At 39.5% G+C, this 26310-nt stretch overlaps 1 protein-coding gene across 1 annotated transcript in view; it reads right to left on the bottom strand.

The window, feature by feature from the left end:
* Positions 1-26310, bottom strand: part of C4BPA (complement component 4 binding protein alpha) — a 36840-nt gene that overhangs the window by 6964 nt on the left and 3566 nt on the right. Inside the window, exons 2-9 of the mRNA XM_087437369.1 lie at positions 21552-21718; positions 20419-20601; positions 19230-19326; positions 11616-11701; positions 11250-11444; positions 9127-9309; positions 3762-3962; positions 1537-1725 (exon numbers count right to left, since the gene is read on the bottom strand). Of these exons, the coding sequence (XP_087293495.1) occupies positions 1537-1725; positions 3762-3962; positions 9127-9309; positions 11250-11444; positions 11616-11701; positions 19230-19326; positions 20419-20601; positions 21552-21714 (1297 nt within the window). The 5' untranslated portion in view covers positions 21715-21718. The remainder of the gene's footprint in view (positions 1-1536; positions 1726-3761; positions 3963-9126; positions 9310-11249; positions 11445-11615; positions 11702-19229; positions 19327-20418; positions 20602-21551; positions 21719-26310) is intronic.

The raw sequence follows: 26310 nt of genomic DNA, 5'->3' as shown, positions 1-26310 counted from the left end.
TATTATAGACTGCATCACCCAGTACCTGCAGACCTGTTAGAACACTGGAGTGGCCTGTTAAAGGCATAGTTGAAGTGCCAGTTGAGAGGCAATACTTTACAATGATGGGACTTTACAATATTACTTTACATTATCTTCCAGAATGCAGTATTCACTTTAAATCAGAGATTGACCTTTATATGGTATTCAGTCCCCAGTAAAATAAAATAAAATGCATGGGTCCAAGAGATGGAAGCATGAGTGGCCCCACTTACCCTCATTCTAAGTGAGCTACTTGGGAAAATTGTGCTTCTCATCCCTGAAACTCTGGGATCTACAGATTGAAAAGTCCTGGTTGGCAAAGTGGGAACACTTCTACCAGGGGACATAAGAACAATTCCATTGATTTCTAAACTGCAACTAGTGCCTGGCCCCTTTGGGAGAATAATGGGAGAAGGGAGGGTTGTGTTTAGCATTTAAGTGCTCTTGGTGAGGGAGAGGTAGGCATTTCACATTGGGGAAAGTCTGAAGGAGGACCTGGAGGCAGCGGAAGAAAGGAAGCAAGTTCAGAAAGGCAGGTTCAAATAGATTTGGAGGGGTCTTGTACTGCAGGTTAAGGCATATGGACCAGAAGGAAGAGAAGAAAAGAGAATAAACACCAAGAAACAGAAGGCAATAATTCAAAAGTCTAGCTGATCTATTAGATGTGGCCTATTTTCACTGATTCAGAAAAGAAAAGAAAGCCAGGAAAGTCAAGACAATGGGGACAACCACTGGAGGAAAAAAGAGAACATTGTGGGGCCAGCCTCCTGGTGTAGTAGTTAAGTTTGGCACATTCCGCTTCAGCGGCCTGGGTTCACAGGTTCAGATCCTGGGCATGGACCTACACCACTTGTCAGCCATGCTGTGGTGTAAAGTAGAAGAAGATTGGCACAGATGTTAGTTCAGGGCTAATCTTCCTCAAGCAAAAAATGAGGAAGATTGGCAATAAATGTTAGCTAAGGGCTAATCTTCCTCAGCAAAATGAGGAAGATTGGGAACAGATGTTAGCTCAGGGCTAAGCTTCCTCAGCAAAAAAAAAAAAAAGAGAGAGAGAGAGAAAGTTGGGTGGGGCGCACAGGGGGGCACAGTGCACAGTGTTTTTTAACAAATTTATCCACTCCAAGAATCATGCAGGGTATATAAATTCTTTTACCTAATTTAAAACCTTCCCTTGGGGGCCAGCCTGGTGGTGCATGCCGTTAAGTGCGCGTGCTCCGCTGCGGCAGCCCAGGGTTCACCGGTTCGGATCCTGGGCGCGCACCGACCACCGCTTATCAAGCCATGCTGTGGTGGCGTCCCATATAAAGTGAAGGAAGATGGGCACGGATGTTAGCCCAGGGCCGGTCTTCCTCGGCAAAAGAGGAGGATTGGCAGATGTTAGCTCAGGGCTGATCTTCCTCACCAAAAACAAAACAAAACAAAACAAAAAAACAAAAAAAACACACTTCTCTTAATAATCTCCATCACTTTGATATGAAGAAACTTCTAAAATAAGATAATTCCATTAGCTCTTACCGTAATCACAAAAAGGTGTTTTGGGATGCCACATGCCATCTCCTTGGCAAGTAGCGGAAAACTTTTTTTTCTCAAAACATGAGTATGTAACCGTGTCTCCGTAGAAATAGCCACAGCTGTTGACCCTACTACCTTTTCTGTGTTCAAGGATTTTGCCATTCTTCAGCTCTGGTTCTGGGCAACATACCTCTAAAAAATAAAAAGGGAGGCTAATGGTTAGTAAAATCGCCCTGAGGAGGCTCCTACGGCTGACTCCCTCAGTTCCACCTTTGGAAGATCTCACCACTGAGGAGAGACTGGGGAAAGAGAAAAGGGTACTTGAGCCACTGGAGTCTGTTCTCCAGTCCCTGACATGCTAAAGACACCAACCCAGTCATCTCCCTCCAACTAAATATTTTCATTAGGAGGCTCCAAAATGAGAAGTTGGGTTAAACCTGTATGAAAATGTAAATTTTCAGAATTTTTCAAGAGCAATGACAAATAACATCCATCTCCTTACGGCTTCATTAGGGTTACATCATCATTAAGTTCTTTAATGGCTTGCACTTCCCCAGTTATAGGAGGAAGAATGTTCTCAAAAGTTTATATCTACCTGACAGCTACTGCGTAGATATAAATTTAAATTACTGCTTATGGCCAGGATTTTTCTTTTTTGGTGCCAAATTTAAGGGAAATAGCTATTCAAATTCATTCATTTTTAATGCAGTAAGAGTTGATATAGGGATATAATTTTTTATTAGTAGAAATACTTTCAGATAGAACTTGATATTGTTTGATGTAAGAGAAAACATCAGAACAGAATAAAATGCTCTATTCCCTTATCAGAAGGTTGGCCAGCACCACAGTGGGGTCTTGCAGGGATACTCAAATACTCTCAGTGCTCATCTGTTTATGAATTATCATAAAAATACTCAACATTTATATCATTTCTAAATTGTATCAATAATATTTATGTAATGCTTTGTTGTAGAAAACACTTTTAAATGTTTGTCATAAGTCCAAATTCATATTTAATCAGATTTTATGATAAGTTGGATAAATATCATTTCACTTCTACTTTTTAAATGGTTAAAAAAATATCCTTGATTAAATAATTAAGTCAATAAGACCATAATGGGTAAAATACATATAATTCAAAAATAGGTTTTTAAACATGTATAAACATTCATTTATATTAAAAAAATTAGTGTATTAATTACATGTCATTGCTTTTTATTCATTAAAGAGGATCCTCAAAGGCTTGCACTTATCAACATATTTAATTGGTGGCAATAATTTTTGTTAAATATATTTTTAATTCAGTCACTTTTTTAAAATCATTCATTCTATTTCCCCAAAATGAGTCTGAATAACTGCAATTAAACTTTAAGTCCTAAGGTGAAGTGAATAATCTTGCAATAGGTCAATCTAAACTACTATTTTTCATTATTTGTGCATTTCACATACTTTTCAAATTCTACTCTGTAGAATAAAGTTCCCTATATTCAGATCCTCAGTGTCTTTATCTCTAAAATGGCAAGGTTCTGACAGATGTGTGGAAGGAAGCATTTTCTCCCTCTGTTGTCAGTTCTACCTAGGCCCATAAAATTGCATCCACCTGTCTCTCAGCCCCTCACTTATTCTCGCAAAAAGAGAAGGGACGTCTCCTACCAGTAAGACTGCAGAAAGTCTCCTTTCTATCCTACTGAGGCAAGAACACTGGGTCAGGGGTCAGGATCTGTCTTCTAGAGGCAGGTCACAAGACCCAGGTGACGAGATCCAGCTCTTTCAGCCCGCAGTCCCATGGCTCAAGAGATCTGCGACACAAGTCACCTTGCAGCTGGTTGAGTTCAGGACTGTTTCACAGACTTTCCTTCTACCAAGGGCCCCAGAGTCTACAGTGAGGAGGAAAGGGCTGTGCTGGGAGTCTGACTCTGGCTATAGTTGAGCCGTATTCTCCATTCTACCTTTACCTGTAATGAAGCTCATACTTAATCTGCGTAATGTTTGACTTGTGTGTCTACATCTCATTTGATTCTGAATGGGGATAAGGAAAGGCTATAATTTCTCAGCTCCTCAAACTCCAAGACCTTTATGGTCCCTTCTGGCAATGAGTTCACTATTCTATTGAATTAATACAATTTTAAACTTATCTTGAGAGATAAAATTATATTCATTTAAGGTAGAAAATCCTAGTACATGCTGGACAGTGAATATATAAAAAGATTTCAAAAACAGAAACTCACCCTCACATTTTATGTATGGAGTCCACCTGAAATTTTCCTGACAAATCACAGTTGTAGGTTCATCTGAAGCAGGTTTATAGCCACGCTGGCAGTGGTACTTCAACACAGTCCCAACATCATACAGGTCCTCTTTTGTTGGCTGGTGATACCTAAATGGTTCCCAGGAGGCATGTGGGATGTCTGGTAAGTTAGTACAAGCATCTGCTCATAAACGAAGAACAAGAGAAAAGGACCCTGTTACTAGCAATGCATCGGCGCTCAATGGCCTGTCCTATCAAAGGGTGTCATGTGTTCTTCCAGCCAGGAACCAGCCTGCCACGGCTGATGAATCAGCCACACCAGAAAACACACATGAATGTCTGCCCAAATGTGTGCGGCACCAGAGAGGGTCTTACTAAGGGCGCTACCAAGTGGTTTCTGTGTGTTGTGCCAACTATCCAAAATGTTGATTCTCCTTCCTCTTCATTGTACTTCAGAAAGTTTAGTTTCTGAATTGAAGCATTAGGCTTGGTAGGTAGATACATTGGAGAACTGTTGCAGACAAATGAATGTAACTTGCTTGTTTCCTGACTGATTGGGGAAAATAAACAAGAGTCATTCCTCTTATCCAGATGACACCAGGAACTTTGTCATTTAAGGGCCTGACAAGAACAAACCAAGCACCAAGCATCTTTTGAGCCTAGACCCTGTGTCTTGTCCTCTTCACTCTTTTCTCATTCTACTGGTTCATATGTTATGGGAATATAATAAAAACATCTGCCAAGTTGGATGTTTATTACATTTTATCTTCAAACATTTAAAATGCTATATAGAGTAATATTCTTTTTTAACAGTTTTATTGAGACACAAGTCACATATCATAAAATTTACCCATTTAAAATATACAATTCAATGGTTTTTAGTATATTCACAGAGTTGTGCAACCATCACCCTATCCAACTTTACAATATTTTTACCAACCCAAAAAGAAATTCTGTACTCATTAGCAGTCGCTCCCTATTCCTACCTGCCCCCAGGCCCTGGAAAACACTAATCTACTTTCTCTCAATGTGGATTTGCCTATTCTGGACATTTCAAATAAGTGGACTTATGCAACATGTGTAACTGGCTTTTTTCACTTAGTATGATGTTTCAAGTTTCCTTCATGTGGTAGCAGGTATCAATACTTCATTCATTTCTATTTCCAAATGATAGTCCATTGCATGGATATACCACTTTTTGCTTATCTGTTTTTTAGTTGATGGGCATTTGGGTTGTTTGGCTATTAAGAATAATGCTCCTATGAACATTCACATAAGTTTTTTTTGTGTCGACAACTGTTTTAATTTCTCTTGGGTAGATACTTAGGAGGGTAATTGTTGAGGTATACATAGAGTATGGTAACTCCATGCTTAAACTTTTGAGGAACTGCCAAAACTCTTTTCCAAAATGATTACACCATTTTACATTCCCACCAGCAATGTATGAGGGTTCCATTTTTTCCACATCTCCATGTCTGATAACATTTGTTATCGTCTATCTTTCTTATTATAGCCATACTGATGGGTGTGAAGTGGTATCTTATTATTGCGAGACAACCACCTTCAAAGAAATACTAAAGGAACTTCTTCAGGCTGAAAGCAAGTGACACCAGACAGTAATTTGAATCCACACAGAAAAACAATGAGCACCAGCAAAAGTAATTATGTAGGTAATTAAAAAGGCAGTATAATTGTATATTTCTTTTTCTCTTAACTAATTTAAGCAGCAATTGCTTAAAACAATATGTATATGTGTTGCATTATTAAGGCTATAACACATAAAAATGTAATATATTTGACAATAGGAACACAAAGGAGGTAGGTGAGAACAAAACTGTATTGGAGTATGGAAATGATACCAGATGGTAACTTGAATCCACAGGAAGAAATGAAGAGAACCAGAAATGGTAAAAAGGGGGCCGGCCCGGTGGTATAGCGGTTCAGTGTGCGTGCTCCGCTTCGGCGGCCCAGGGTTCGCAGGTTTGGATCCTGGGTGCGCACAGACACACCGCTTGTCAAGCCTTGCGGTGGTGGCGTCCCATATAAAGTGGAGGAAGATAGGCACAGATGTTAGCCCAGGCCAGTCTTCCTCAGCAAAAAGAGGAAGATTAGCAATGATGTTAGCTCAGGGCTAGTCCTCCTCAACAACAAAAAAAGAAATTGTAGAAAGAAGATTAATATAATAAACTCTATAAATATATATTTGCTCTCCTTTATTCTCTCAGCTACTTTAAGAGACATGAAACATAAAATCGTATAAAGCAATAGTTATAACAATCTATTGTTTTGTTGGATTCTTGGGTGACTTTTTGTTTCTTCACTTTGATTATGTCATCTCATTGCCCTCTGGCCTACATTGTTTCTGCTGAGAAGTGAGATGTTAATCTTACTGGGTTTTCATTGTACATGATGTGTTGCTTTTCTCTTGCTGCTTTCAACATTTTCTCTTTATCTCTGGCTTTCAACATTTTGACTATGATGTCTTCTGGTGTGGATCTTTTTGTATTTATCCTACTTTGAGTTTAGTGACCTTCTTGGATCTGTAAATTAATGTGTTTTTCAGTCAAATTTGGGAAGTTTTCATCCGTTATTTCCTGATTGGTTTCTTGATACTTTCTCTCTCTCTTCTCCTTCTGGAACACGTGTTTGTTGAGCCATCTAGTGGTGTCCCATATTTCTCTGAGGCTCTCTTCATTTTTCTTCATTCTTTTTTCTCTCTGTACTTCAGATTGCATAATCTCAATCAATCTATTTTCAAATTCACCAATTCTTTCTTCTGCCAAATCAAATCTACTGTTGAGCTCCTCTTGTGAATTTTTCAATTCACTGTTGTGCTTCTCAATTCCAGAATTTCCATTTTTTGTATGTAATTTCTATCTTTATTGATATTCCCTATTTAATGAGACATTGTTATAATACCATTCTGTAATTCTTTATATACTGTTTTCTTTTGTTCTTTAAACATATTTATAATAGCTGCTTTGAACTTCTTTTCTGCTAAGTCTAACATCTGGGCCCCTTCAAAAGGCAATTTCTATTATCAGGTTTTCCTCTTTGTATGGATCGTTCCTTCCTGTTTCTTTGCATGTCTGATAATTTTTTGTTGAAAACTGGACATGTTAGATAGTATATTGTAGTAACTTAGGGTATTGATTCCCCTTCCTCACCTCTAGGGCCAGTTGTTGTTGTTGTTTCCTTGTTTGCTTGTTTATTTCTTTAGTGACTTGACTGAACTAGTGCTGTTAAGTCTATTTCCCCCAAATTGTGCAGCCTGTAATGGTGCTCCCAAGAGAGCACAGCCTTGGGCGTGCACACAGTCTTTCTACTACCAGGGATGACTATGGTTTTTTCTTTGTCTCTTTCCCATTAAGCTTTTGGTTGGTCTGCCTCTATTGGTGTTACTTACAGCTGTTAGTCTCCATTAATTGTTAGCTGATTGCTCTATTGTTTTTGACAACTCCCTGGGGCATAAATGGTTTCACAGTCTGATCCAATTAAAGTCAGGTCCCTTGGCAGGGGCAGGGCATTGGTAGTCTTTGAGGCTTGCTCCAAATCTCCCCTGGCAGAACTTTTGTGCTATGGATCAGGAGCTGGGGGAAACTGGGGAACTAATTCTTCACCAGCTGCCCCACCAGAATCCTTCCTATGGTATAGGAGCTGTGGGAAGGAGATAAGGGGGGGGGGGTAGGAACTGGTACTGCCACCAGGCTATGCCCACCACCAAAATAGATATTTCACAGCCTAGAGCCAGGAAGAATGAGATTTGCCAATGTTCACTGGCTGTCAAATTTACCCACAATAGTTCTTCCACTTTAGGAAGCTGGGGAAGATGGGAGGTGCCACTTGGCTGCTGAGCTCACCAGAGCAGCCCTACTGCAACAGAGGGCTATGCAGGAAAGGACTGAATTCTTTAACAGATGTCCTACTTGGATCTTCCTTGTATAATGGGAGTTGGGGTGGAGGAACAGACACTAATGTCTGGCTGCTACCACCTGAAGCATGGAGCTATGGCAAATGCTATTGCAAGATGTTCACTGGCTGCCAAATCCACTCCAAATAGCTCTTCACCCCAGGAAGCTGGGGGAGATGGGAATTGCCACTTGTGAGCCCACTGAAACAGTTCTCCCATACGGCTATTGGGGGCCGAGTACAGATCCTAGCTCTAATGTAATGGCCTCCCATGGTTTGCTCCAAGTCTCCATAGATTTTTTTGAATAACTGCTTATCAATTTCTTGTAAGTCCTTTGATCAATCTGGAGACTTTGAATGGTTTTCTTTGCTAATTTTGACCAGTTTAATAGATATCTCTCCAGGAGAGAGATTTCCCCAAGCTTTTTGCACCCCTATTCCAGAAGTCCCCTGGGTAAGGTTCTTGACATTTCATGAGGGTAGAAGTAAGAGCAAAAGGCATTAGTGGCTTCCTCCCATTTCCAGTTGTACGACCTTGTGCAAGTCACTTAACCTCTGTGAATGGGTTCTTAATCTATAAAATGAGGATAATAATAGTGCCTACAATTCTTGGAAGGATTCATTGAGTTAATTCTTGTTAGGTACCTAGACTAGCGCCAAGCTATCATTGTTACTATTAACATTATTTTTAATGATCTGCGTGAGTTTATAATTTCTGAGTGTTAGAATCATAGTTAGTCCATACAATACTTTTGTGCAAGTTAGAAAAAGACATTTTTTCCTCAGGACACTTTGCTATTTATCTTTCAAAATAATTATTGTAATATAATGATTTTGTTAGAACAAAATTTTCTATCAACTGTAGGAAAATTGTTGAAATAAATAGACTAATCCACAATGTCTACAACGTTAATGTCTCCTCTTAGGGATGGAGTGTGAACAATCTGCACGACTGTATGGAGTAGCCTTTCGTGATGTTATGTGACCTTGCACAACATATTGTATTGTTTTCTTTTCTTTTTTTTTTTAATATGAGGAGGACTAGCCCTGAGCTAACATCTGATACCAATCCTCCCCTTTTTTCTTGAGGAAGACTGGCCCTGGGCTAGCATCCGTGCCCATCTTCCTCTACTTTATATGGGACGCCACCACAGCAGGGCTTAACAAGCGGTGTGTCGGTGCATGCCTGGGCTCCGAACCTGTGAACCCTGGGCCGCCACAGGGGAGCGTGCTCACTTAACCACTGCACCACTGGTCTGGCCCTGCACAGTATAATGTAATTAGTCTTTTTTCCAAGAAAAAAAATAAAAGAAATTACTGATCTAAATTTAAGATTTACTGTGATTCAAGTGGGCTTAGGCCTACAAGTATCCCCCCCCAACATTTCTGGGTATCTTTAGATGCCAAATATGGAAACTACTTCAGTCCATACTCACTGAGCTCACAAATGGGAGGAGGAGGATCCCAGTTGTTATCAGCTTCACAGTGGATTAAACTGCTGCCGTTGAGGATATAGCCTTTCTTGCAATCAAACACAATAGAGTCTTTGTAAGAATAGAGGGGTCCAAATCCAGAGACAAAGATTCCATTTGGAACCTGTGGCTGACGACAGACAATGTCTAAAGAAGCATAAGAAAAGACATCTCAGTTACAAAAGAGAAATGGCAATAAGGATGTGACTGCTATTGTTGGTATGGTTCCAAGGAAGACCTACTACAAGTACATATCAAAGAGATACAAAGAAAACACTTTAGAGCTTAATATATATCCTTTCAGTTCCTAGGGACCTCAGCAAATTGAGGTCCCATCATGCTAGTTGTTGTGGATAAAGTCCTACAACTTTCTTGTCAAAAAAACCCTAGCAACATAGATGCAGAGAACAGATTGGTGGTTGCCAGAGGCGGGGCTTAGGGGATGAGTGGAATGGGTGAAGGTGGTCAGAAGGTACAAATTTCTAGTCATAAAACAAATAAGTCACGGGGATGTAAAGTACTGCATGGTGACTACGGTTAATAATACTGTATTGTCTATTTGAAAGTTGCTAAGAGAGCAGATCTTAAAAGCTCTTATCACAAGAAAAAAAATTTTGTAACTATGTATGGTGATGGATGTTAACTAGACTTATTGTGGTGTTCATTTTGCAATATATACAAATATTGAATCATTATGTTGTACACCTGAAACTAATATAATGTTATATGTCAATTGTATCTCAATTTAAAAAACCCCTAACAATATCTAACCCCCAAAGCCTGAATCCCAAAGTCCAATCTTCCCCTTATAATGGTCTACTTTCCTGGGTGATTTTAGTGTTGGGTCAGCGGCCAGTGGTAATGATGTGGTGTTCATGATGAAGAGGCAGCCAAGACATCAGAGCTCTGTGCCCTCACAAGCAAAGAACAAACTGCCCCTCCCCCAGCTTTCAGTCATCAAGTCCTGTGAGTCCTACACTTTAATTCCTTTTCAATCCCTCAACTTCTCTCCAGGCCCACTGCCATGACTGTAGTTGGAGCCACCTTCACTACCTGGCCGGATGGCTGCAGTAGGTGCCTGTGGGTGAAGCTTTGTCCCACCTCAAATTGTTGTCCGTGCTGCAGCCAGAATTCTCTTTCTAAAACGTAGCACATTTACTTCCCTGGTTAAAGCCTTTCAATGTCTCCCCTCACCTTCGTTTTGAACTCCTGAGAATGACACACGAGGCCCTTCATAACCTGGCCCTGCTAACTTTCCAGCCTCAGTCTCTGCCATTTCCACCTCTCGCAGTCTAGAGTCCAGGCATTTTGAACTGTTTGCAGTATCATGCTCTCTCAACTCCTGATTAGACTGTGTCCTGTGGTGAGTCAGAATAGTAAGTGATACTCTGTAGGCACTTAGTAGCAAAAGAAGATACTGTAGATTAGCAAACTAACAATATCACAATATTTCTTGTAGCTCAATTACTGCTTGCTTTGTCCTGTTGACCTTTTGGTGTTTAGTTGGTTCTGCTTGCCCTGTAGGCAATATGTGGTTGACATTACAATTGCTAACCAATATTTCCAGTTCTACTTCCTGAACAGACAAAAGATGATATTCCCCAGTTCCCCTAGAGTTAGGGTCTATACCTTACTACTTTTGGACAAAAGGCTGCAATGTAAAGTGATATGTGGTCACTTCCAGGCCAAAGTTCTTAAAAGCCAGGGCAGTTTGCTTTTCTTTCTTCCTCTACTGAAGAGATTGTGAAAGCACGGATACAGAGATGCCACAAGATCAAAGCAACCTGCATTGCTGAGCTGGTTGCTAAACTAACACCTAGACTACAGCTGCCCTAGAGAGTCTCCTGGGCATGCAGCAGACTCAGTATGAATGAGAATCAACTTTTACTTGGCAAAGCCAATGAGATATTGGTGCTGCTTGTTACTATATGCTGGTACAGCATACATAAGTATCAGTTGACCAAATAAATGACCACGTCACTGCAATAATTAATTTGTCTTTGAATCATTCCATTTCCCCCAATAAATATACCTTCCTTTTTCTTTTAAACAAACAACTCAAACCAGAATTCATCATTGTGACTTACTTTTACAAGTGGGAGGGCTTGGCCTCCAGACGCCTATTGTTTTATTCTCCACTGTGCAGGAAATGGAGGCTTTGCCTATCATTGAGAAGTCAGGGTCACAGCTGTAGGTGACAGAAGAGCCATATGTGTAGCTGTCTTCATCATCGCCACTGTGCTTCCCATTGCTGATGGCTGGAGGCGGCTCACACGTGGCAACTGGGACGAGCGAGTGAAGAGGAAAAAATAGTCAGGGAAGGCATCCTTACAAATCTAACGTTCACGATGCAAATTCTACTGGAGGGTACAAGAAGCAGCAAAGATGCGCAGGAGTTTTACGACCTAACACAGTTTAGGTTTATAGTCAAGTCAGAAAATATCTTTACTTACTTACACATACTGGGAGAGGATCACTCCAGTCAACTCCTTTGTCTTGGATGTCACAATGACTACTGGTTGAGCCAATTAAGATATATCTGAATAAGATAGGTCAGAGATTTTAGTGGAATTCATCTTACTCTAAACATAAATTGCCAATGAGGTTTGGACAAATGGAATTTTTATTCAACATTTAAAAACAAAAAAATAGTGCTCTCTTGATTACTAATTATCCTTTGGGCCAATTTGGAGCTAAATTTCATGACATCAAGGAGAAAGGCTAATTTGTTTATTTTTTCTTTTATTCACTCATTCATTTAAACCACAATATTAAGCTTTTTAGGATCAAAGATTTTAATGGAATTCTTCCTACTCTAAATTAAATTGTAGGCCGGCCCTGTGGCTTGGTGGTTAAGTGCGCGCGCTGCAATGCTGGTGGCCCGGGTTCGGATCCCGGGTGCGCATCGAGGCACCACTTCTCCGTCCATCCTGAGGCCGAGTCCCACATACAGCAACTGGAAGGATGTGCAGCTATGACATACAACTATCTACTGGGGCTTTGGGGGAAAAAAAAAAAATTAAATTGTATAAAGGGATCTGAACAAATAGAATTGTAACTCAATATTAAAAATGAAGCAATGTTTTCTCAGATACCACTTTCCATTGAGTACTCCATTCATTAAAATTGCATCACCACAATGAGGTGTGTGCTTGTACATCTGTTCTTTTACCTTGTAATCTATTATTGAGCACCTGCTAGATCAGGCATGGAGTTCATCCAGAGCTCAGGCAGAACAATGCAGGATAAAAGACTCTTTTCAGTGTGTTCTGCAGTTTTCTTTGGATGAGAGCACCAGCTAGATTACTGGCTCCCAAATCTCATGCCCTCTGGTTTGCAGCCTCCTTCTGACTTCCAGATGCTTGCCCTCTTCCCTACACCATTAACTGCCTGTTCACGACCCCCATTTTTACGGCTCTTGACAAGTCCTAAGCTTTCTTCAGTTTCTCTTACTGCCCTCTGTGTATTATGGTAACAGAAAAAAAAGAAAAAAACAGAAAAACAGCATTGTTAATATGATATCAAATTGTACTATCACCAAGGAATAAACCTACAGTGTGATTGGACACTAATGCAAATGTTCCCTTCAACAATTTAAGAGCCCCTGAAAATTATTTAATAATAACTTACAGAAAAATGAATCTTTGAATAAGATAAAATATGATCATTAAGCATTTTTTTATTTTTAAATTTCTTAAAAATGTAATTTTTCTAATCTAGCCAGGAAAAAAAATGAAAAGTATTGTCTCTGGTTATTCCAATAGGACACCCTAGTGTTCCAACAGCACCTTAGTTCTGAATCTTCTCACTTTCCCTCTTGGGAGCTGTACACAATAAGGCAAACAAGGGAAACATGAAAAAAATCAAACAAAATGAAACAACAACAAGAAAGATTAGAGAAAAAATGTTAGATATAAATGACAAGCAAAGGAAAATCAACACGTATTTAATTGGAGAAACTGAAGAAGGAACACAAAACAGAACAAAATATCTATTTTAAAATGTATTTCAAGTAAATGTTATGGACATAAAATACTACTTAGTCTACATTTTAAAATTGCACATCACATAGCAGCAAAAAATTGAACCAAATAGTCCATATCAAAACAGCTAAGAGTAGGATTATTAGATTTCAAAGATAAAGAATAATATCTTTAGAGAGGCAAACAAAGACCAAGTCCCATCTAAGAGTAAAAACTCCGGGTTGACACCAGAGTTCTGCACAGCAACATCCACCAGCAAAAGGTATGCAGCAATATCTACGAGATGGTCGAGAAGAGAAAGGATGAGCCAAGAACTTTATTCCCAGCCACATTATTTTTTAAGTATCAAGGCCTCGGACATTATTTGAACTTGTAAGAACTTGAGGAATAATTTTCACTGGGAGTTTTTTTTTTAGAAATCACCAGAGGACAAATTATAGCCAACCAAGAGATGACAGGAAAACTTTAGCAAAAACAAAACAAAAACCTAACAAATAAAAAACTGGTAGTGAACATTGAACATGTCGATCTAAGACAAAAGCAAAGGTGGAATTAAGAGTGACTGAATGAAATATAAGTGTTAATGAAATAAAAATATAGATGTTTGGCACTACTCTGACAGTGCTGAAATGATATAACAAAAAAGAGGAGATGAGGGAGAGAGTGGAAAAGAAAATGAACTCCCTCATTGCCTCATCTGCAAGAGTTGCAATTGAACTCAAGCTACAGACACATATGAGGATTTAATGTTAAATACAAAATAAACAATAAGATAATACAAATGACAGAAACTTACTGGTAGAAAAGATAGAGGAGGTGGGGAGGGGAGGGGGAGGGGAGGATACAAGATAAGTTTACTGTTGCTCATAACAAGGAACAAATTTAAACTGCCTAGAGATAAAGGGGAATAATGATATTATACAAATGTAAATGTATAAAGGTAACCATTAGAACCAAATTTTGAACCTTCCTAAATATAATATATATATAAAAATATATAAATAGCACACACATACACATACAGTCATGCATCGTTTAACAATGCAGATATGTACATTCTGAGAAATGTGTCGTCAGGTGATTTCATCATTGTGTGAATATTGTAGAGTGCATTTACACAAACCTAGATGGTGCAACCTACTACAGAACTAGGCTACATTGTAGTAATCTTCCAGGACCACTGTCGTATATGCTGCCCACTGCTGACTGAAATGTTGTTATGTGGTGCACGACTGTGTATACATATAGTACAAAATATGAAATAATATAACAAAACCATGTCTATGGATATCACTCATATCAATAAATGTAATTGGACTTAAGTTTCCTGTTGAAAGACAAAGAGATTTTAACTGGAACAAAATTCAACTCTATGTTGTACACAGGAGACAGACCTAAAAGTGTCTCAGATAGATTAGAAACAAGAGGAAGAGGGGCCAGCCTGGTGTCACAGTGGTTAAGTTTGCGCGCTCCGCCTCAGTGGCCTGGGGTTCGCAGGTTGGCACCCCCGGCACAGACCCACACACCGCTTATCAAGCCATCTTGTGGCAAGTGTCCCACACATAAAGTAGAGGAAGATGGGCCCAGGGCCAATCTCCACAGCAAAAAAGAGGAGGATTAGCAACAGACATTAGCTCAGGTCTAATCTTCCTCACCAAAAAAAAAAAAAAAAAAGGAAGAGCAAAGTTATATCAAGCAAATGCAACCCAAAAGAAAAGCAGGGATGATGATGTTGATATTCCAGAAACTGGACATCAGAACCAAGATTATTAAATTACACAAAGATGGGCATATTATAGTGTTAAAGGTTTGATTTGCAGTGAAGAGCTATAAATACTTATGTACCAAAAATGTAGCAGCAATTTTAACAACAGCAAAAAAATACATGGGACATAAGAAAAAAATCAAAATGTGCTGTTCATTATTTGTCAATAATTTGTGATATTTAAAATAATTATGAAATTGTTAATTTACTTAATTCTTATCTTTAAGCTTAAGACATATAAATTAAGGATTCAAAAGAGCTAATCAATAATAAAGTAGATTTGATGTGTATATATCAAACTCTGTATGCTACTAATAAATAATATACCTTCATTTCAAGTGCCTATGGAATATCAATGAAATTAATCATATATTATGGTGTATCCTAAAACCTCAATAAATTCTAAAAAGTAGAAATAAAACAAGTAATATTCTCTGTTGGTCGAAAAGTCTTAGCCACCAATGGAGGAATGCTTCTACCTTGGGACACAACAAGAGTTCTATTAAATTAAAGTTACCAAATTTAGCAAATTAAAATACCTAGGATAAATAACCAGGATGCCTAGTTAAACGTGAATTTCAGGTAAACAATAAATATCTTTTTTTAGTGTAAATGTGACCCAAATATTGCACGGGACATACTTATACTAGAATTAAACTGGCAATCCTGTATTTTGGCAACCCCAAATTGAACTTGTAGACTCATCAAGTCTGGGCCCTCATACAAATGAATGAACAGGCAAAGAAAGGGGTTACTCTCACGACTGCTGTGATTAACCCTGATTATCCAGGGGAAATTGCGTTGCTTCAATGCAATGGTAGTGAGGATGAGTATGTCTGGATGCAGAAGATCCCAGGGCACCTCTTTGTACTACTCTCATGTCCTCTAATTGAAGTCAATGAAAACTATGACAACCCAATACAGGCAGGAACGCTAATGGCCCAGACCCCTCAAGAATAAAGGTTTAGGTGATCCCATCAGGCAAGGAACCACCATCAGATGAAATACTTGCTGAGGGCAAAGTGAATATGGAACGAATACTAGAAGCGGGTACTTATAAATACCAGCTACAGCCACATGACCAATGGTAGAAACAAAGTCCATGAGAGTTATGCATATTTCTTTCTTGTTTTGATATATATATCAGTTAGAATATATAATGGAAGAAAAGATCCATTTGAAATAGCAAAAATGAAATGCCTAGGTTTAAACACTTCAAGAAATGCAAAATCTATGTGAAGAAAACTTGGAAACACTCCTGAAGAAACAAGAGAAACAGACTAAAATGAATGGAGCAGAACATGCCATCCCAAAACGTGCCGCTTTGGAATAAGGATTACTTTGAGCTAAACACACTTGAAAACAGTAGATGCAAGAAGGGCATTCTGACTTTTCCTTTCCTTCTTGAAAGCAGGAGTTCAAACTTTCACGTGAAGGATGCCCTTCCTTAGATCAGAAGGAGAAAACACTCTTATCGCCAGAGAGGGGGAGTTGAGACCAAGAGAAATCTGAACCGACAGGCCTTGTTGAAAATAACCCTTACCCTCCTTTAGCCTCTCCTCTATATATTTTACTTACTATTTTCCACAATTACTACTCTTTGTTCAATCTAATATATAGCACTTAGGCCTAACTGCTTTTTGGGTCTTCATTTTCCTGTGAAGGTGCCCATGTACATGTAAAAATAAAATTTGTATGCTTTTCTCCTATCAATTTGTCTTATGTCAACTTAATTCTCAGGCCCAGCCAGAGACCCTAAGAGGGTAGAGGAAAAGTTTTGTCTCCTCTACAGTAACATATTCTTGTCTAGGGAGACTCAACATAGAAAAAAAAAAAAATCTATTCTCCTAAAATTAAGTTAAAAACTAATCCAACACTGATTCAAAAATATGCCTAATATTAAAGTTCATATAGAAAAATAAACAGATAAATGTTGCCAGGAAAATTCCCAAAAAGATGAGCAATAAGGTAGATCTACCCATATTGGCTATTAAAACATATTATAAAGCCTCAATAAGTAGATGACCGAGAAATGTGTATACGAATATATAGGCAAAACAATGGCATTTCATAGAAAGTCCAAAAGTAGACCCAGAGACATATGAGAATTCAGTATAATATCCAAAAGCACTCTCAAATCAGTAGATTGAAGATAGATTTTTAAATAAATGATGCTGGGATAACAGGAAAGCCATATGGAAAAATATAGACTAAGATGAGTACCTCATTTGTTGTTTTAGTGCCTTGAGTCCACCCTGACTCTTAGTGCCCCTGTGTACAGCAGAGCAGAAGCCTGTCCTGTCTTTTTGCACCATTCTTTCACCTTCTGGGTGCTATATCAGACACTGCTCCACTGCTATTCCAAGTTTTTTGGAAGTGGGTGGCCAAGTCCTTCTTCCTAGTCTGTCTTAGTCTGGAAGCTCTACTGAAATCTGTCCACCATGGGTGACCCTGCTGGTATGTGAAATCCTGGTGGCAGAGCTTTCAGCATCATAGCAACATGTAGGCGTCACAGTATGACAACCGACAGATGGGTGGAAACAAACCCCCCACCCCACCCCGGGCAGCGAGAGCGCAGCATCTTAACCACTAGACCACTATCTACCTCATACTGTATACTATATATATTGACTCCAAATGGATCAAAGCTTTAAACATCAAAAAACATGAAAACAAGGAGCTTGCCCGGTGGGGTAGTGGTTAAGTTTGTGTGCTCTGCTTCTGTGGCCCGGAGTTTGTAGGTTTGGATCCTGGGCATGGACCTATGCACTGCTTATCAAGCCGTGCTGAGATAGGTGTCCCACATATACAGTGGAGGAAGATGGGCACGGATATTAGCCCAGGGCCAGTCTTCCTCAGCAAAAAGAGGAAGATTGGCAACAGGTGTTAGCTCAGGGCTAATTTTCCTCACATATACACACACACACACACACACACAAATATATATATATATGAAAAACTAAAAGTGGTAGAAGAAATCTAGGCAAATACGTGGTTTAAAATCTTGTACTGGGGAAGACCTTTCAAATTAAGACCTAAAATGTAGAAGCCATTTTTAAAAAGGAGATTGATAAATTTGACAGCATAAAAAACAGTTTGTCCTTGAGAAGAAAAAAAATGTACCAATAGCCAAGTCAAAAGAAAAATGATATACTTGGGGGAAAAGTTGCAGCTCATATCAGAAACAAGGGCTAACCCCTAATATGCCTAGGCTCATGTGTATGTCCTTATGTATATATCCTAGAAATTAAGAATAACAAGTTCAAGTTAATAGAAAAAAATCGGCAAAGGACATGCCAAACAGTTCACAAATAAATAAAACATCTCTTGAGCATATAAAAATATGCTCAACTTCACTTATAACAAGAGAAAAATACATTGAAACTATAATGAAATTTCATTTTTACCTCTTAAATTGGAAAAATTTCAAAAATTTGACAAGTTTTCAAAAGTTTGACAATATACTTAGTAGGAAAGTTTACAGAAAGAGACATTTACATACTTTGTAAAACCATGTAAACCCTAGGGAGAGCAATTTGGCAAGATTTTAAAAATTTTCAAATATATGTACTCTTTGATCCAGAAATCTCACTCTGGGAATTTACAGATACAAGTATATATGTACAAAATGATATATGTACAAGGTAATGCATCAGATCACTGTTCAGAATAGCAAAAGATGGGAAATATCCATGGATCCGTCAGAGACTGTTAATCTATGGAAGTCACACAATAAAATTCTACCCAGTTGTAAAAGGAAATTAATGAGGAACCTCTCTATGCACAAACATGTAAATATCTCCAGTATATATTGATAAGTAAAAAATAAAGCAAGATTCAAAACTACTTTTGTTATTGGAAAGGTGCAAAATAAACATATATACTAATTTGTTAGCTTGTATTTGGAAAGGAAAGACTAGAAAGATACGTAAGAAACCAATAAAAGCAGATCCCTGTTTAAGGACAGGAAGGAATGGGGTGGATGGTGATAGAGTGGAGGTGAGAATTCTCAGTGTATATCTTTTTACATCATTTTCACTTTTGAAATATATGAACACAGTAGCTATTTTTTTTTGTGAGGAAGATCAGGCCTGGGCTAACATCTGTGCGCATTTTCCTCTACTTTATATGGGACGCCGCCACAGCATGGCTTGACAAGCAGTGTGTCGGTGCGCGCTGGGGATCCGAACCTGCGAACCCTGGGCTGCCGAAGCAGAGCATGTGAACTTAACCGCTGCGCCACTGTGCCGGCCCCCACATTAGCTACTTTTTAAGATTAATTTAAAAAAAGGATCGTTTCTAGATGGCCTCACACTCACCCTTCTGAACAGCTGAATTCTATTCGTGATCCGAAATAGAGATCTGTCTTACTTATTTGCCCATTATGTAATTCTCCTGGGTTTCTGCAGCGTTTCTCTGAGAGAAAAATTAAAATGATGATTAGTGATTCCAAGTACTCACAGATATGGCGTCAGAAAAGAAGACTGATTGATTAGCTTCAACCTCTGCTTCCAGAAAGACCCAGGGTTCAGATTCGAACTTATTTCTTATATTGACTCATTGAATTTTTATTTTGGAGGAAAAATGAATACAAAGTTTGCTCTCATCTTTTTCTGGTACTTTTTACCAGTAGAGAAAAATGCTCAGTTAAATCACTTTGGTAATGGAGTCTACAGTCCAGGATTTAAGACACTGACCAGGGAGCCACCTCCATTCTATGTCTGTGGCATGTACGTTGAACTTAGGCCGCTCAAAAATGCATGTCTTTGGTCATAAAGGGAATAGAAAAAGATTATAGATTGATACCTTACAACTGGAAAAACATCCTACAATGTATTCTCAACTGAGAGTTTGAATCATAGCATCTTCTTCCAACACAGCAGATATTTGGGTGAGGTTTCTTTGGAAACTGCATTACCACTTTCTAGCCACGTAACTTTTTATAATTTTGTAGAGAGGGAGTCTGGTTTTCAATATATTAAAATTGAATTTGTAGTTCATTTCTGAAAGAAATGTGTACTGAATTACATTGTAAAGGATAGACTTATTTTTCAATGCAATTAGGTAGCTCTTAATCTTTCTCTTTATTTATTTATTTGTATGTTTGTTTATGTTTTTCAAAAAGTGGCACACGTGTACATTGAAATCAGTAACTGACAAACTGGATGGTTTCTTAGTGACCACAGATTCTTATTTGCATTCAGAAAGCTTAGTTCCTAAGACAACTTGGCAAAGAAAGAAAATGCTCAAATAAGAAAAATAAATGTTGGGCCGGCCCCGTGGCTTAGCAGTTAAGTGCGCGCGCTCCGCTGCTGGTGGCCCGGGTTCGGATCCCGGGTGCACACCATTGCACCACTTCTCCGGCCATGCTGAGGCCGTGTCCCACGTACAGCAACTAGAAGGATGTGCAGCTATGACATACAACTATCTACTGGGGCTTTGGGGGGAAAAATAAATAAATAACATCTTTAAAAAAAAAGAAAAAGAAAAAGAAATGTTGATACTTACTGGTACAGAAGTTACTGTATTGCCACATGCCTCTGGGTTGACAGGTAATCTGAGTCCTTGAACTTATTTTACTGTAGCCAGGGCGGCAGGCGTATTTCAGAACAGTTCCAGTTTCAAAGTTTGTCTCGTTCAACTCATTTATTGGAGAAGCAAAGTATAGAGTGGGTGGGGGCCCGCAATCACCTGGACACCAACATGACAAAGAGCACTGAAGGTTACAGCCTGGACGCAGCGTCTTAGTGTTTCAGTAGCATGACTTTTACAGCAGGAACCGTTCTTTTTTCCTCTAATCAAGAAAAATAACAACTTCTATTAGCCCCACTGTTCAATGAATCCAGGGAGTGATCAGTAATCCATGTTTGTCGATAAATGATAATGATAAAAGGCAGAAATGTTTCTACTCTACTATCATATGAGATAACCTATCTTAAAAAGATGGCAGGCATGATTACATCAGCCTATTAGGTTCCTCATATCTTCTGAATCAGATGTATCTGGACAAAGCCAGAAGTCCCTACAATTTCCTTCAACAGAAACATCATTTCATTAATAATAACATTATGTATTGGCTGCCTCAGGGAAGGGAAACTGAAGGACTGGGAGATGGGCAAGTACAACGTCTTTAATTTGCACTTTTTTGCACCTTTTGGATTTTGAATGATACGAGGGAAGAAGCATGGAGCCCTTGAAATGTAAACATCTTAATCCTGCTTTCCTTGCAAGAATTAAAGATAGGACCAATTTACATTTTAGGAGCCCCAGGAGAAGTATACGCTTCCCTTCTCCATTCTGGGTAAAGCCACAGGCAGGGACAATTGTTCAGTCAGGCTGATAGATAATATGGATTTTTTCAATTCATGCTTGGGAGACTGATTGTTTTGGAAATTCCTGGAGAAGAAATTCTAGAGGGAAGTGTCTAGAAAACTGTCTCTTTTATGGGTAAAGCAAATCCCCCGAAGTTCCAAATAATTCTAAATCCCCTTATTTTCCAAGTTCCTGGTCAAATAAACTCTTTGTTGCTGAAGCCAGATTTCTGCTAAAAGCTTAGTCATCTCTTTGTTAGTCTTAAAAGTGAGTGAGCAGATGATCTTGTATGTTTGTTGCCAATCTGAACTTGTCTCCCCGTTACTCACCAAGAACAGTAGCCAATAGAGCAGTGACCATGGTCATTTGGAACAGAGTTGGATCAGAGACTCTCCACAGCCTGGAGAAGAGCCAGGCTGCCATTTTCTCCTTTCTATGAAGGGTCCCATTTGGAGCTCTTGGGGGTTGCATGACCTGATGCTTCTCCCACATTTTTCTGCTGAAAGAACTCAATTTAATAAACAGTCATTGAATTCCTACTTGTCATAAAGCACTAGGATAAATGGTATGGGATCCACTTCTTCAAGGATATTACAGCCTAAAGTGGAAGAAAAGACGTGCACAAATGTTACAACACAAGACAGTGAGTTTTAGCCTCTGTGGAAACATCCTGTTCAGGGAGAGATTAATTCCAAGTGGAGAGATGGGAGGTGGCTGTATCTGAGTTAGGTATGCTGTAAAAGTTAGAGAATGCATGCAGGGCAAATTGGGGGAACAGTAGATAATACCTCAGTTTGGCTGGAAAGTAAGGTGTCTGAGATGGGGATATGGTAGTTAAGGAGGGGGCAACCTATAGGTGTGTCTGAACGGGATGTCAGAGTCAAGTTTGGGAATTTACAGACACTACCCTTTGGGGAATAAAGAGCCATTGTTTTTTCGTTTGGGATTTTTTTTTTTTTTTTTTTTTTTTGGTGAGGAAGATCAGCCCTGAACTAACATCTGCCAATTCTCCTCTTTTTGCTGAGGAAGACTGGCCCTGGACTAACATCCATGCCCATCTTCCTCCACTTTATATGGCACGTCACCACAGCATGGCTTGACAAGCGGTGCGCGCCAGGCATCTGAACTGGCGAATCCTGGGCCGCCACAGCGGAGCGCGTGCACTTAACCGCTTGCACCACCGGGCCGGCCCCCTGGATTTTGTTTTTGGTTGTTCGTTTTTATGCTAAGGAATGACACATTATTGTGCTTTAGGAAGAACACCATGGCAGATGTGTACATGATAGTATGACGTGAACAGAGAGAAGAAAGAGGGAGGCTGATTAAGAGGACTATTGCAGTTGGCCAGGTGAGCCACAGTTAATATGTGACCAGGGAAATGGCAGAGGAGTTAGAAAAGAGGGAACAAATGTAAAACAAAACAAAACAAAAAGGCAGGAAAGTGATGAGTTAGAGAAAAGGAGTTGGACCCATATACATAGTTTTGGGAGTTCCTCATGGCAACCGTCAACCAAGGCAATCAACCATCATGCAATTTGCAGTTTTGAAAAAAGAGTTTTGTATATAGAGATGTACATGCATCTATATATGTAGATACATATAAATATATAAAGAAAAAGAACAATACATGTGACAAATGTTCCTTCATTATTTAATCAGATTATTTAAAGACTTATTTAAAGCAAAATCATGAGGGACATTTTTCTCTTCACCTCCACTCCCATTCTCTTTGGAAAAAATGGTATATCTTAAATTCACATTAGCAGGGGCCAGCCCGGTGGCGCAAGCGGTTAAGTGCGCACGTTCCGCTGCGGCGGCCCGGGGTTCGCCGGTTCGGATCCCGGGTGCACACTGACGCACCGCTTGTTAGGCCATGCTGTGGCGGCGTCCCATATAAAGTGGAAGAAGATGGGCATAGATGTTAGCCCAGGGCCAGTCTTCCTCAGCAAAAAAGAGGAGTATTGGCATTGGATGTTAGCTCAGGGCTGGTCCTCCTCACAAAAAAAAAAAAAAAAAAAAAAAAAAAGAAATAGTCCTCATTCTCAGAGGAATATGTGAAAACTCCCAACGAAATATTGAATTTCATCTTTCATTCTGATACCTCTGTTAGATCCAACTGATTCTACATGCCCTATGTGTCCATAATTCATACTAAGCACACATCCATTTACATAAAGGGAGTCCCCTCAATATTTTCCTCAAAGATGTTTCTGTCCCACATTATAGGGGGGAAAAAAGTTTATAGTGGCCTTTCATGCTATGTGGAGGGGCATAACTTCTCCATTGATTAATGACCGATATAATCTTATCCTTCCAAAATTCAGCTCTGAGGAAGCCATTCCTCTACCTGCGGTCAGTTGTGAGCAACTCCATCTCACACATATCCTATCTCATGAGCTCTGCACATGGCTGCTAGGACAGTTCTGCCAAAAAATAAATTCAACCTAATGAAAAACTTATCAAATGTGTTCACATACTAAGAACATGTTTACAGAATTTGTACTAAATGAATGGAAGTGCTCTAAAGAGGTTGAGAGGAGCCAGGACCAGTGTTTTGGGCCTTCACATATCCCCTTTCATTTTTGTTTCCCCGTCTCTCTTTTCCTAGGCCCTCCTGGTCTCTAGTCTCTCCTCTGTCTGCTGGAGCGATCTGATGAGGCTGGAGGCAGCTGGGGGTGAGGCAAGTTCCACATGATGAGACCAGTCCACTAAGTCATCCACGAAATGTACCAAATATGATCAATTTCTCCCACCCAATAAAAACTGTTATGAACTATAAAAACTATAGGAATGAGTTTAATTTTTGTTAAGTCTGTAGATCTGGTATATTTATTGAATTTCAGTGAAATTGAAGAAAGAGATTTTAAAATACCAATATGTTGGCAAAACAGAATTTGAGTACAAAAAATCAAGAGGATAGTAGTGTAAAGTGCACATTTCCCATATGAATTGTTGCAGTTGTTATGATAGTCACAAGAAAAATACATACATTGAATATACTCGGGAAAATATTCATGAATATACTAATAAAAATACAGCCATAAGATTAAATCTTTACCTTTAAGAAATTGAATAAAAATACTTAAAATGCTGCTACAAAGAACTTATTCACTAGCCATGTTCAAAAAGAATATATTTATAATCACTGAGTATATTCAAAATGAATATTTCTTAAAGCAATGTTCAGTAAATTGATAATTTGATAAATTCAGCAAATTGATTGCAGTGAACTGATCCTTCAAGAATCTGCTTCTGGTGATGAGGTTTTCAGAGTCAGGTCTGAGCCCCGTGCTCTGGCTGGACCTGCATCCCTGACAGTTCGAAACACTTTCTAGCTCCTGCCCCTGCCCATGTCATCTGCGCTCTCACCCTTCACTCTTCAATTCCTGCTCATTCTGTCGGTTTCTTCTCCAGTGCCCCCTCCCGTTCTCCAGGCCAGTCTCCATATTCTGGTTACAACCTAGATTCTGGCTTGGCTTCTCACTGACATCTGAGGTCTATCTTCCCCAAGACCACAAGGTCCTTGAGGTCACAGGGAAGGTCCTGATTCATCTCTGCCCTACATGGTACCTAGCACTGCCTCACACAGCTAAAGTGCTCCGTAAAAGCTTGCTGGATTTACATTAAAAAGCACCTAGTGATAAAATATGTTTTAAAGAAAAATAATACGGTTCCATGTCCACATCTCTCTTATAGTGTTCATTTTTATCAAAGTCAGATTTTAACTGATTTTAAAGCAAGGCACACTTGTATCTTGAGGAAAACAGACCCCAGCGATTTTGCTCTAGGCTCTTCCCCATCGTTAACCCTAAGTCATCATATCATCAACCATTCCACAGAGGACATTAAGGAGGGAAGCGGTAAAGAAAAACTAGTTCTCCTCTCTCCATAGCTTATGACAGGAGATAAAAGGCAGCCACACATACAGACCCTACACTGTGGTGAGGAATCTGTATCTCTCAGCCTCACACCGATGCCAAAGACACAGTGCTGGGGACACAGGACAACAATATGTGGCTAGGCTCCAGGGCATGGGCTCTGGAATCAGATCCAGGCCATCTGAGTTGAATCCTGTTTACACCTCATGGGATCTGTGTGCCCGTGGGCAAGATACTCAGCTCCTCTAAGCTCCTCTAAGCTTCAATTTCCTTTTTATAAAGTAAGAATGATAACTAGACATGTCTCTCGGAATCACTGAGAGGTAGCTTCGCTTGGTGCTTGGATGGCACATAGTAAACATTCAAAAGAAACGTTAGGGAAGAGAGTGATAGAATTGGTGCTGGAATGTGACTCTGACAGGACCAGAACTCCTAGAGTCACAACATCGACATAATAATGACATAAAATTATAGTGACGGCTGCATCCCTGAGGGACTTGAATGAAGCCCCGGCGCAGAGGAAAGCCCACTGGACTTGGGCCAGAAGCCCTTGGTCGGGTCTTCCCTGTGGCCCTTGGCGCTAGTGAGACCCAGTGCCCACCCTGAGCAGAGACTCTGGTGCCCACGGGGCTGTCCTCCCTCACCCTTCGCTGTTTTCCTGGGAAGAACTCATCAACTCCCATGGCTTTGACCATCATCCATGACTCACAGATCTCCAGGCCCAGTTATCTCCTGTAGGTGCAAAACTTACATGTTCCGGAAACTCAGTTGTTAATAAAAATCTTATTCTGCCCTATTTCGTCTCATATGTAAATTCTGAGTCATTCAGACCTGCCTCCTTTACACTTGTGGCTAACTGGTGGAATTCTAGTGCTTAGCCTTAAAACTGTGGACCTGTCTAAAAGCTGGTGAAAGAAATCTCAGCAAGATGAGGAGGAGATATTTTCTCTTCCCCTGCAGCTGCAGAAAAGGAGATATCTGCATCATAAAACTGACCTTGCAAATGTTATTTCTAACTAAGGAGTAGTTCCTGGACTTTAGAGATTATTGCTTTGCTACTTGAATGTGACATTTAACCCTAGAAAAGTCTATAATTCTGACTGGTTATCTTAGCAAATTGTTTTTTGTCTGGGATAATATTTAAGTTAACGTTTCTGTTTTTGAAAGTTAGAGACACTTGAGTTTTCTTTGCAAATCTGGAAATAAATTA

The sequence above is a fragment of the Ceratotherium simum genome, chromosome 2, assembly GCF_057802395.1.
Source record: "Ceratotherium simum simum isolate JZ-2026a chromosome 2, ASM5780239v1, whole genome shotgun sequence".
Taxonomy (NCBI): Eukaryota; Metazoa; Chordata; class Mammalia; order Perissodactyla; family Rhinocerotidae; genus Ceratotherium; species Ceratotherium simum.
Note: the sequence above shows the minus strand (reverse complement) of the source record. Positions and strands in the feature narration are given on the sequence as shown.